Here is a 13,982-nt window from a genome sequence, read left to right as displayed (position 1 = left end):
ATTAGAAGCATAAAAGAAAAGATAACAGGAAGTGGGGGGGCGTAAGTGAACTAGAGAAAGAGGGGGAAGAAGAAAAGAAGAAGCACGAAAAAAAAAAAAAAGAAACAAAAAAATGGTGAGAATCAAAGGGAAGGAGGGAAGAAGAAACTAAGAGAGGAAGACACCGAGAAATAGAAAGAGGAGGCAACACTTATTTCTATTTTGGTCCAACCATCGATTGTTACCTATTTTTTCTTCTTGTTAAATAAAAAGTTTGATCTATGAACGTATATTCTTAAGTTTATTTTTTCATCTTTAGTTTTTAGTGTTAAAAAGAATTTAAATTTAAAAACTATGTACTTTTTTATTATAATAGTGACTATAGGAGTGATAATAATGAGCAAATAGATTTATTGTACAAGAAATAATATTAAAAAAAAAAATATATATATATATATAATATACCTCGATACTACCTAGAAAAGATCGAGACATTTTTTTTTGTAAAAGTTAGCCACTACTTTATTTTTCTCCTGTTCCTAGTTTTTATCATTTGTTTTATGTACGTTTTTTTAAGTGAGTTTGTATCAAACTTCAACCCAAAAATCTCTTCTCTTTCTAAAAAAACAAAATTGTAATTATAGATTTTTTCTTTACTAGTTCAGCTATTTTCCCTGTTTTTGGGACTCCAATGAATTTCATCTTTTGGTGTTTTAATTGCCTTGCTCATAATCTAATTTCCTCTATATATCTGAGGCATTTACGTTTTTAATTTTTTTTTTTTATCAGATAGTGTTTATGTGTCAATCTTCTATTTATGTGTAAGGATCATAGTTGGTTTATAGTTGGTTTACTAGGAGCAAAAAAGCTTTTCAATACTTTCTAGTGCTTAGTTGGACATAAGCACAAAGAGTCTCATAAACCAATTTGTCTTCCGTTTTCATATATATATTTCTATTAATTTAGTTTTATCATGTACTATTTTTTTTTTTTTTTTTGTTTCATACAATTGTAATATCATGGACTTCGTTTTATTGATTGTAATTTATTTATATTTTGTAACCTTGATCTTATCACTTTTAATTCTAATTTTTATTTTTACATATTTTTTATTTCAAGATTAATAGATAAAATGAAGATTTTTTTATGAGGAGAATTAAACTAATAGTTATCAAACATATTATGACTATTACAAATTAACTAGCCGGATAAAATTGGTGTATGACAGTTGCCCCTATTTAAATATATTTTACTAGAAAATATCAATAACAATAGTTTTCTTATTATTGCTATAAAAGGTAAGTAAATATAAGGACCTAAATTTTGTATATCAAATGATTACTAGTGTGTAAATCGACAAGAATTATTGCAGTCGAAATATGTACATAACGTCGTTGGGAGTGTCATTAAAACATAAATGATAGACAATACTCCAAAAGAGATAATTGAACTCAAATCAAATATGAATGTAGGGTGTGTGATTCATGCAGGCGGATCCTTGTGGCGGTGATACATTTTCTGCGGTAAGGATTTGGGAATCAATTGTTGTCGAATTGTCATTAATCAATGGAAGAGCATAACCTTGTGGATGATAGAATAATGGAAATTGTTGCACTTGGGGTCTTGAGAATTAATAGTTGGTGGCAGTATGAGTCCATACGCATATGTTGCAAGGGGTATCATCATCCCCGAGCATTTAAAGTCTATGGCACATATGTCGGACCAAGTGGGCGTCGCTTGATTTTCATGATTCCTAGTTGAAGGCCCTCCTTCTACTTCATTTTTGCTCAAAGTTTGCAATGTCTTCATAATCTCAGCAATTTGATCATTTAGTTGGTTGATGTCACTTCTCATTGATTCACTATTTGTGTACTCCTCCATGATTCTGGGAGCGAGTCCGATAACGATGTCAGGGAATCAGCTTGTTCAAATTATTTATTTGTTTTTCTTTATATATATAAAAATCATGAGCATGTATTAAATATGAATGGAATGAAGATGAAATCGTTAAATTATCTATCTCTTTTTTATATGATAATAGAACGTTGGGGAATCATGAACCTTACATGAATATTCTTAACAAAAATGAATTATTAATGAAGAAAATATGGAATCGATAAACAAAACATCAAATCTTTCATTGATGAGAAAAAGAGTACACCACATTTAAACTAAAAACTACATCGACTATGATATTTCAATCTTCTCTTCTAATAGGACAACCAATCTTCTCCTCCAATTCTTCTACCAAATTTTTGCAATATTCAACGAACTTGTAAACTTTGAATGTAGTGTTGAACGAATGCATTACTGCATCAATCTCTCTAAGAATAAAAAAAATGTATGACAATTATACAAGTCAAAATAATTGCTCAACAAAATTTATATGTAAAACTAAAATTTTGATACGAAATAAAATAACTACAAATTTCAAGAAATATGTTAATGAGAATAGGATAATAAAAAGAAATATTATTTTATTTTTTTAGAATTGTAAGAAGACATATTCGTAGGATAAAATCTCTAAATTGATGATGTCATCATAAGAAATATTCTTATGGCTAAATTACATCTGTGGTCCCTTAACTTAATTTCATGTAACGTTTTAGTCCTTTATCTTTTTTTTTCCCGACTTGGTCCTTTATTTTAATTTTAAGTGACAATTTGATATTTTATGTTTTAAAATTTCAACAATGTTATTCTTTTTTATACAAAAATTCAAAAAAAATTTCAATCAAAACTCATAAAATTAATTATATTCTTCAATATAATACAAATTTCATCAAATTCGTAACGCAAATCTTCAAATAAACTCATATTTTCATACTTTATTTGACATTGTTAGGAATAAAGGACTAAATCGGGAGAAAAAAAAAAGATAAAGGACTAAAACGTTATAATAAAATAAGATTATGTCATAATAAAACGTTATAAAGGACCACAGATGTAATTTAGCCTATTCTTATAATAAAATCTCCCAGTTGATTATGTCATCACTCATATGGTAGAGATTTGTGCTAATAATGTGTTATGAAATTAATCAAAATAAGATAGAGATAAAATATAGAAGAAATGAGATAATGGTAACAGATAGAAAAGAGAATAATACAGTTATGCATTATTCTCTTCAATTATATTTACTATATATTGGAAATGAGTCATATTTATAGGACATAAAACTTGTAAGTCACAAAGCATGTGAATGATCACATTAACGTTAAAAATAAAGATCACTAACTAATATTGATTAAGGAGTAAGTGAGTGATCATAATATTAAAGTCCACTAACATTTAATAGATCCACTTACTCACTAATGAAATTGGAATCATAGCAATATGCACTAATGAAATTGGAATCATAGCAATATGGAAGAGAATGACGTCTTAAATAATTTGGAGGCCCTAATCTATTATAAAAAATTGGGCCTCTAATAAAAAGAAGCACTAAAAACTATTATAAAAAAAAACATTTTTGGTAATTGATTCAAGAACGGCATATATGACAACATTGCATTCTACCACAATACATTTGTAAGACATCTAATAATTTACAAGACATTTAATAATATATAACAAATATATTGGGACCCTCAACTTGCATGGGCTATGAGCCAGTCCTGCCGGTGGATATCCACTAAGTTAAGATATATTCATATAATAATTTTTTATTCAAATTATTCATTAAGAGTCTTAAATATTGTTCAAATTAATCTCTAATATAAGATAAAATATCACTAAAAATTAACCTAAAAAAGGTTACTCAATCCTTTTAAATTTTGAATACCAAAATTGTATGATCATTAAAATAAAATAAAAATTAGCATTAGATTACCTTTAAAAATTTATTGATAATTTATCCATCAATCAATAAAAATTGGTCACATAGATAAATTTGTGACAGTTACAACTTATATTTCCTTGCAAAAAAAATTTAGACCAATTTTTATTGGTTGATAAATTTGTGATAGTTACAACTTAATGTATCCTCGTTATATTCTTTTAGTAAAAATAAAAGGCGGGAGTCAATAAAAATAAAGATATAAATTCATAAAATTTAAATTAACTTATAAAAAAATACCATAAACTATAAGTTAAATGCTAAAAAATAACTGTTATCAAATATAAGTTATAATTTATAAATTTGTTTTTTGAATTTACTAAACAGAGCCTAAGTCTTATATATACTAGAGCTATTTTTGAGTTGTTCTTTTGTATTAACACCTACCTAATTGTATCTTTCGTTTTTTAAGATCGATTAATATAATAGTAAGATAAGATAATAATTTCAGGGAAAAAATTAAATCCAATTTTGTTTTTATAAAATATAAAAATAAAATAAATAAATAGTCATACTAATATGGAAATATTTTGTTATTTTATTGTTTAATTTGAATATCGTCAATTAGGTAGTAAATTGATTTGATTTTTTAATTAAGTCAATTTTAATTGTATTTTATTTCATAAAGGTAAGTTTTAAAAAAATTAAAAAGACTTTTATATTTTACCCTAATAATCATGAGAATGCCTTTGTGATAAAAAGAATTAATTAAATAAATAAAATTATCAGTAACAAATTAGTTTAAATGATATTTACAAGTATGATTATTTTCCCTTTTATCTCTCTTACGTTATTTTATTGCTTATTACAGCTCTAAAATTTAATTTTAATTAAATAAATAAAATTGACCAACTTAACAGTTAATTGTGTTTTTATTTTCCAATTACACAAAGAGATAGATAGAACCAAACATAATAATTAAAAAAGATTATTCTTTATTATACATTTCCTACTTGTAATAAATTTTTAAATTTAATTTCTTTTTAAGATCAATATTTTTATATTTATCTAATTTTTCTTTTAATTTAATTAAAATTAATAACAACTCCTTTTCACAAATAATATTATCCCGACGACTAACAACTCATCAGTTGTGTTACTTGTGTACTTTTAAAATTCAAACCAAACATTATTAATTGTATCAAATTAATAATATATCATTCTTTATATTATTCCTTTAGTATTTATTTACTTCCTTTAATATTTGTGTTGTCATTATTATAATTTTTTTTATAATCATATATTCTCTTTTTTACTCACAATAGCAATAATCTTTTGAAAGTACACATTATTTTATTATCATGAGAATTTCATTGTTTGATATTAATGTGGACAATATTTTGAAATTAGATTGTTGGCTCTGGAAACTAAATTTAGAATTATAGAGCTACCAAATGAAAATATTTAAGAAATTAAATAGGATCATCAAGTAGAAAAAAGAACCTATATGTAGGCCACAATGGTTGTACCCTACTATTGTTCCATGCCATAATCATCCATACTTCATCTTATTTATTTATTTATTTATTTAATTTGAGGCATGCTGCCAATTATATTCTCTAAGTTCAACGTCCACCCTTAATTTCTAGATCATACACATGCTTTCATGGCTCCTCACTCACCACAAGCAAGCCCTCTAGAAGTTGTGATGATTGATGGTATGAGTTTGGAAATCCATCAATCTAAAGGAAAATGGCAAGACTTGGAAGAATGTTTGTTGAAGGGAGAAACGTATCAAGGGATATTTCAGAGGATCACTAGCATTTGTAAGTATGCTTGTAGTAGATGATTAGACACTCTACTTCAGTAGACCAATCAATCTATTCTAGTCTTATAGTAGAATCAGAAGCAATGATCCATTAAAGAACATACAAAGATGAGTTTCAATTGTGTTGACAATCTTAAATTTTTTGTTTTAACATTGAATCTTTATGAAAATGTTTTCTTCAATATAACATAACTAAATAAAACACACATTGAAATTGAAGATAAGACATAAAGAACTCAATCACAAAATAAAAAAATAAGAGAAAAGAAAAATACACATAATTTTTTTAATTAGTTTATCTATCTCTCTAGACTTATCTTTTTCAAAAGTGGTTGTCACTATCAGACTGATTAAAATGGTTTGAGTTTGTGTTAGTTGTGAACACAATCATTCTAAGATTCATTATGGATTGATTAGATGATGATGTCACCAACAAATATTGTTAATACAAATTCTATGGGTCAACATATGGCTCAACCCATAATTATATTTATTTTGATCAGATACACTCTAACTAAGTTATAACTGACTCTACTACTAACAATCCATAATTGATTGTTAGTCAGAAATACTCATATATAGTATTTCTTCTTAATGAATAACACACGGATAATAATTACTATCTCTTGTTTACTTGTGTTACTATTGTAGCAATGTGTACCACTTTTTGAACTCAGAACTAGCTATAGATAATGTAAATAATGATTTTTCCATTTTCTGGTGTAAACTTCTCCCATTGCCTTTAATCCTTTGGTGGGGCAGGGAGAATGTTGCTATGTTAAGCTTACTAAATAAGATATTATACTTTACAACTAATACACATATTATCTAAGGTGTATGTATATACCCTAATACTATGATTGCATAGTATAAACAACGACAAGGATGAAGAGAACTTTGATTGCATAGTTTAAAAATACTTTAGATTACCAAATCTACTAAGTTGTAAAAAGGAACAAATTACATCAGAGAGATTAATAAGGAAGGAGCTTGTTATTATTCAACACTGATATAAAAATAAGGTAAAAATTTATTATTTGACCTAATACACATTTAAAATTTTAGAGTGCATAAAATGTAAATTAAAAAGTGTTGATCAAGTTCTCCTACACTTAAGTTTTTGCACTTCGAAAAATTGATTCACTTCTAGTAATTTAGAGTTTGACATAAGTAAATTTGAGTCAGATTAAAATCAAATATTTGATCACCAATTATTGTGTTGCATACATATGATAAAAATTATTTGTTTAGCATTGCGTATAATGATTATATTCATATTCAAAACATGTTAATTAATTTTTTAAATATATATATGTATATCTATATTTTTTATACACTTTATTTGATAATATAATAGTACAATTAAATTGATTATGAATTGGGACATTCTCCATTTATATTTAGAGATTAAATGTAATGATTAAAAAAGTCAAAAACATGCTAACAATATACTAATATTACAGAAACTAACGAAGAATAATCAAACAAAATTTTAATCATAACAATCAAACTAATTTCTTTCATGCATGGCCAATTGTCAAGAATAATGCATGATTTGTTATCTTAAAAAATATTTGATTGTGTTCGCTCATAACAACTATAGGTGGTATATCTAACATGAGCAATTTAATAATGTGTTGATAAGTTGTAAATAAGGTTGAAATGGTGTTGAATTTGATGATAACTTTTATAATCTCCTTATTCAAAATAAGGTTCCATTAAGACGAGTTGTTTTACCTTTGTGAATTCCTCACAAAGACGGGAAAACAAAAACATTACACTATGATGATTGCGAATAAAGAAGCGTCACACTTAGACGATAAAATCAAAGTTAAAACACACACACAAAAACTAAATATGTTTATAAAATCACTTATTTAAATAAACGAATTTGAAGAACTTAGAAGCAAGCCTATGAACCTAAAAAATGGCTCTAAACCACTTTTCTAATTGATGTAGAAGAAGAAAAATTTAGGTTATATTTCTATTTTTGGACGAGAGAGGAGGGCAGAAGAGCCCCTCCAGTTGGTCTCAATTTTGATATCAAAGGATTAAGGTTCTTGTTTTTAAAATTCTAATGTATGATGATAAACATATTAAAGTCTAGTAATTTTTTTCCTAGTATTATTCCTTGTAAAATACTCGATATATATTTGAATAATGTATTTTGAGTTTAAATAGTAGATTATAAAAGACTTTCATTTATATATTAATATTTTTATGCAAAATATTTATCATTCTTTAATATATTTGTAATTACTTAGTCTATTTTATCACTATAGGAAATTATCTTTTCATATATAAAAAATTTCAAAACACTAACATGACTTAACAAAAATAGTTTATTTCCATTTAATTCGAATTTTAGACTTAAATCACAATTGGTTTGTCTAAACTATTTAGCTCAATGTAATTAAAAAACATTAAGCACAGGTTTACTGCCTTTGATTCTTTGTACCGTTAGCAATCATATATTTGTTTATTAAATACATTTTCTTTTTTATAATAATTATCTGATATAAAATGGGTTAAAATTAATGTCCTTTTATATTATTATTATTATTATTATTATTATTATTATTATTATTATTATTATTGTTAACATCGTTAATTTGGCGCATATTTATCCCTCTATATATAGAACTAAGTAATTACAAAAATTAAATGAAATAAGTTTCTGTTATGTAAATCAACAGTATTAAATGGTTTTAAATGAGAACTCGAACTTTTAGACAATTTATTAATTTTGACCGATTTAATATAATTCTTGAAGTCTATATATAGGGAACAAAAGTGTTGACCAACTCTTAATGGACCAAGGATTCTATAATGTCTATAAATTAATAACCCAAAAGTGACTTTCATAATCCATCACAAACAAAAAGAATGAATTCCTCCACACACTTATTCTTGTTGTTCACCATTTCATTAATCTTTCTTTCTCATGTCACTTCACAAACATTAACTCCAAAATTGTATCAAGTTGTATGCAAAGATGCTGGCGAAGACGACGTACAACGTTGCTTGAATCTTTTTGAAGACAACCGTCAAATAACTTTAGCCAAAGACTATATTACCCTTTGCAAATTATTCTTAGAAATGGCAATAGATAAGTCCACAAAAGCTCAAAATTATCTCAAAAGTTTGTTGAACAAATACCCTTTATCTGATGCCATCAAAGAATGTGCAACTAATGATTACAATATGTTGGTTTATTCGTTTAAAGGTTCGTTGGGTGAGTTAGTTACAGATCCTCAAATTGCAAACTATGATGCTAAAGTTGCTGGCGATGGACCTGACACATGCCAACGTCTCTTGGATAGTGAAAAGATAGATATTAGTTCTTCTATTTCTACATTGAATAATGAAATGAAATTTCTTAGTTTTGTTGCATATTTAGCCACAAACCATCTTCCACAATGAGATCAGTCATCATTTTTGTTGTTAAGATGGCTCGTATTTCAATTTTTCTTAGTAAATTTGAATTAAATTTGAATGAGTATTATAATGCGCTATAATGTTTATAGTATAGGTGAACGTTTGGTTACATATATATATAAGCCAATTTAAGCCTCAAAACCCACTATGTTTTATTTGAAGCTAGTATTTCAAGCATATTGACTTTTAAAAGGAATTTGAATTTTAACATTTGATTAAAATATACAATTATAAATTGGCAGTTGAATCGTCAAATGAGAGTTAACTTGAATGGAATTTACGTATGGTATTTTATTGGCATGATCCACTTTCCAACAAAATTTGTCTATCTCTCTAAATCTGCTTAGGGCTTGTTTGAAAATTCAATTACACGACTTACATGCGTGTTTGCAACGCCATAACTTAATTTCATTGAAAACTTAAGTGTTTGGTTTCAATGGTGAAAAATCAATTCAAGCCTTAAAAGCAATTAAGTTTGATTTGAAGCTAATATTTAAAGCTAATTCTCACTTAATAAGAATTTGAATTGTCATATTTGATTAAAATATACAATTATAAATTGGTATTAAAATCATAAAATGAGAATCAACTTGGATGGAATTTAGGTATGGGCTAGCCGACGCTAATTAAAATATGGCATAAGTTTATTTATTTTTAACTTTAATCACCCTTTTAGCGTCAGTGTGGCTGACGCTACATTTTCTTATTTGTAAATTTTTTTTTTCAGTCAATATTTTTTATGTTTATTTTTCTCTATCCTTTGCTCCTTTTTCCCCTTTCTTCGTTCATTCACCACCGAACCCTCTAATAAAAGCGGCCACTATCATGGTCACAATCATTTCAATCTGACGGTCACAACTCTACCTTCATTTCAGTCCAATGTCTCTTTCACTTCTCGACCTTCCTGTGTTTGCCACTCTCACGGCTCGCCGCCATCTCTGTTGTATTTTGTGGAGGTATCCTTCGTCATTCTATTTTTGAGTTCTACTCTAATGTTGTTGAGATTCAATCCACACACACCACGTTTTCTCTCAATCTCATAAGAAGGCATGTTGTTTCTAGATATTTGATTTTGTAGGAGAGAAGAACGCATATTATTTCTAAGCTTTGTGTTCCACGTTCTACATAGTCACCATAGTTGTCAAGCACCACTTATCAATAGACTCATCCACCTTCTCTTGTGTCAAACCAATTTTTTCAAGCAAAGGTCCTGAGCAAATAAATTCAAACAGGTCTTGCATCAACTTCCACTAATGTAATTGTGAACTGAAGATTTAGATGACATGTGATTAACTAAATTGATTACAATATATGCCTAACTGATATGACTGTTAATTCTAATCCTGTATAATTAGGCCTAATCTGGAATCATATACGGCGAAGGAATATTTACGTGGACTAATTCTAGCAACATAAATAATTCCCTACATCATGAGAAAGTGTAGTTCTTTTGTTTTTGGGGTAAAGACTAGCTTACTAAAAGCATAGCTTTTAAACGTGAAAAGATATTAAATTGTCTCATTATTACTAGATAGAAAGTAATGAATGTAAAGTTGAATGAAATGAATGTAAAGTTGAATGAATTTGGAATTTATTCTATATGACTAAGATATATTGAATAAAATTGATAAATTCACTTTTTTTGAAAATGTTTTAGTTTAATTGTTTCTTTTCAAATTTAAGTATAGCTTGTTAATTTTGAATTTATTTTTAATTTAACAGTTGATCGAGTCTAACCTTTGGTTGTTTTTCACACAAAATCTAACAAAGTCACATACAAGGTATGATTTTTATTGTTGTAGTTGTTATGGGTTTTGCATGACTAAACTTGAAAAAGTAACACAAATTGAGTTTATAGATTTTCATATTTCATGTTTTTAAGAAATTTTATTATATAAATGTGGAATATAGAAGAGTTCATGTGGAACATACATGTGAATATAGAAAATGGACATGTAACACCCCAAAATTTATTATAAACTATTTGATATTAAAATTTTTTCAGAATATATGTTGATAATTTTGTAGATATTTAATTTAATTATTAATATAAATTATAAATATTTTATTTTATTATTTTATAAAATATAAATGAGTATGAATATTTAAGGGTTGAATATTTTATTAAAGTTAAAAATAAATTTCAATGTCTGTATTTTCGAGAATAAAATTTTAATTATGTATGAATAGCTCAAGTAATTAAATTGTTTGGACACTTTAAAAATATAAAATAAAATAAATTTTGGGATAAACTACTTTATGCACTTGTTTGTTTTTACTATTGTTTTTGTTTGGACTGTTTGCGTTTTACACCCCAATTGTGAGTCGATGCTATCAACACCATTCAATCTCCATTTAAAAAAAAAATGTGATAGACTTTCTCTTTTGCGCTATATTAAACCATTCTTCCTCTTCTCAAAAATTCATTCCCACCAATTCCTTGCCATTTGAATTGATTACAACCTCCATCCAACACAAAATCGGCCACTGAATTCATTTTTTGCATCAATTTTATCAATTGTTACTCCGTTTCTTCAAAAATGACTCTGTTTCTTTCCTTGGGCGACCTGTTTTTGGCTGATGTCGATCACCACGTTTGTCGTTTCAAAAAAACTGGCATCCTTTTTAGATTTCTCTCGTTGAAGCCTTTAAGAAGCTCTGCACATTTGCATTTTTCGATGAAGCTGATATCAGACCCTTACGGTGCTCCGACGAGTCGGTGAGACTTTTTCTACAGCTTTTTTCCTTGTTGTTTTGACTCTATTTTGGTTCCTAAAATTATTATTAATTATTTAACATTTATTTTTACGCTGCGTATAATATATCAGTCACGTCTTGACGATTTTGTGAACGCACCGTTTATTCGGATTCGCTCGCTGTACTATGACGATATGCAGTTGTTGTTGAAAACTTCTATTCATTTTTGTGTTTGATAAAGCGTCTAAATAAGGTAAGAGGTGAGAGAGTGTTTGAATTTATGACTATAATATATTGTGAGTTGAATGGGAAAATCGTATTTCCCAACGATTTATCCGGGATTCGCTACGTACGGCAGTAACCCTTTGAGGGATAAATTAATTAATGTGCAAATAAGGAAATTATGAGAATAAAATATGGAATAGAAATATTTGTACGTTTTTGAATGATCGAATTTCATTAAATGTGTGATATTTGATATTGTTGTGTTATTGAGTGTCGAATGAATTTTATGTATATGTTTGATTAGACGAGTTTATGTGATGTGATAATAAAAGGTGAATTCTTTTTGATAAGTTTATGTGATTATGATTATGTATAATTAATAATAATGATGTTATTAATTGTGATATGTCTATGTGATGTTGTATTATTGATGATAGTGATGCTATAAAACTGTGACAAGTTTATGTGATGAGATATGATTAATGATAGTGATATTATTAATTTGTGATGAAAATATTGAAGTAACCCTACAATTCTTGAAATAATTATGATTTTAATTTGTGCTTGAGATTATGGTCTTAATGGAGTATCATAGGCCAACAAGGTGAGAAAATAAATATTTAGAATTTGTGAAGTGGAGATTATTTTGTCATCATATAGGCAGGGTCTGACAAGCTAGTTATTCTGGGAAAGTACAACTGAATGAGCCTGATCGTGGCGTTCTGCTGTTGAGGTAACCTTAGAGGTATTCAGATGGAGAATTCCTAGGTTACTTGGAGGAAACACTCCAAATGTCAGAAGCTACCATGCAACACATGTTTACCTCGATTGTTGCGTATATGTGTCTCGAGTTGAGTTAAGGGGATCTATGAATACATGGCCAATTTGAATTGTTTGTCCACGTGGATGGTGGCATAGTATCAAGCCTCATAACCAAGTACTTCAGAGTTAGAACGGTACCATATTGTGAAGTAGAGTCTAAGTTCATGCATAACATTGCATTTTCATGTGATTGTTTTGTTGTGATTGATATGTTTCAAAAGTAATAATAATTTCTCTTAGATGATTTGATAAATATTGTAATAAGATAATTATTTTACTTAACTGACTTTGTATGATACTATTTGCTTGAATATTTTGATATATCATAATGTGATTATGATACGGTCTATTATGATTGTTTGTGTGTTTTTCATACTTATATTATACTATCAACATGATTTCAAAACTCACCTCCTTCGTTTTTTGTGTTTGACCGATTTGTCCCTGCATTTGCGAAATCGCAGTTATTACAGGTTAATGAGTCTTGAAGTTCAAGTTTGAGAGAAGTTTTGATCTGATAGGTGATACTAGGAATGAAAGTCATAAGTTGTATTTTATTTATTTAATTAGAAATAACTTTTTGTAAGAAAACCTTACGGTTTTATAAGAGAAAAAAGTTTAAAGTGTTCCTATTGTATTTTGAGAAGTGTGATATCCTAAATTTGTTATAAAAGTTTTATTTCTTTGGACTAGTCTTCAAGCATATTGGGCAAGTATATCATTCAAGAACATCTCCAACCAAAATAAGATCAATCGAGCTTCAGCAAGAGGCGGAGCTGTCCACACCTCGGGCCGCAAGGCTCATATTGATGTTGCACTTGAGCTCATATGTATTAAATTCACATTTACCTAAAATGAATATAATTTAATGTTATGATATCTACTTCTGAGTTATGATTCAATAATCTCAATTTTATTTTAATTGTGGACATAATCTTGATTTTTTTTTTAGCAATAACCTTCAAAGATATTTACTTCCTGATGAGTTATTTTTTACAGCCCACAAGAGAAAAAATGGTGCTTGGGTCGATAGTCGCGCAGAATCTACATATGTATGTTCTTTATTCATGTAATTTTTTATGCAAATTTTGTCTATTACAAATCAACCAAAAAAGAATATGATCTCATTTATACCAAGATTCCTAGAAGAGCAATTGCTATACTATACATGTGTTGGTGTAAGTTAGTATGTTATCTATATCTTGACTTGTTTGT

At 27.6% G+C, this 13,982-nt stretch overlaps 1 protein-coding gene across 1 annotated transcript; it reads left to right on the top strand.

The window, feature by feature from the left end:
- Positions 1-8,471: 8,471 nt before the first annotated feature.
- Positions 8,472-9,008, top strand: LOC101493231 (uncharacterized). The gene has a single exon (XM_004504469.2). It carries the CDS (start codon positions 8,472-8,474, stop codon positions 9,006-9,008), a length of 537 nt encoding a protein of 178 aa, XP_004504526.2.
- The last annotated feature ends 4,974 nt before the right edge of the window (positions 9,009-13,982 follow it).

Source organism: Cicer arietinum, chromosome 4 (genome assembly GCF_000331145.2).
Source record: "Cicer arietinum cultivar CDC Frontier isolate Library 1 chromosome 4, Cicar.CDCFrontier_v2.0, whole genome shotgun sequence".
NCBI lineage: Eukaryota > Viridiplantae > Streptophyta > Magnoliopsida > Fabales > Fabaceae > Cicer > Cicer arietinum.
This window is presented reverse-complemented; position numbering and strand designations above follow the sequence as displayed.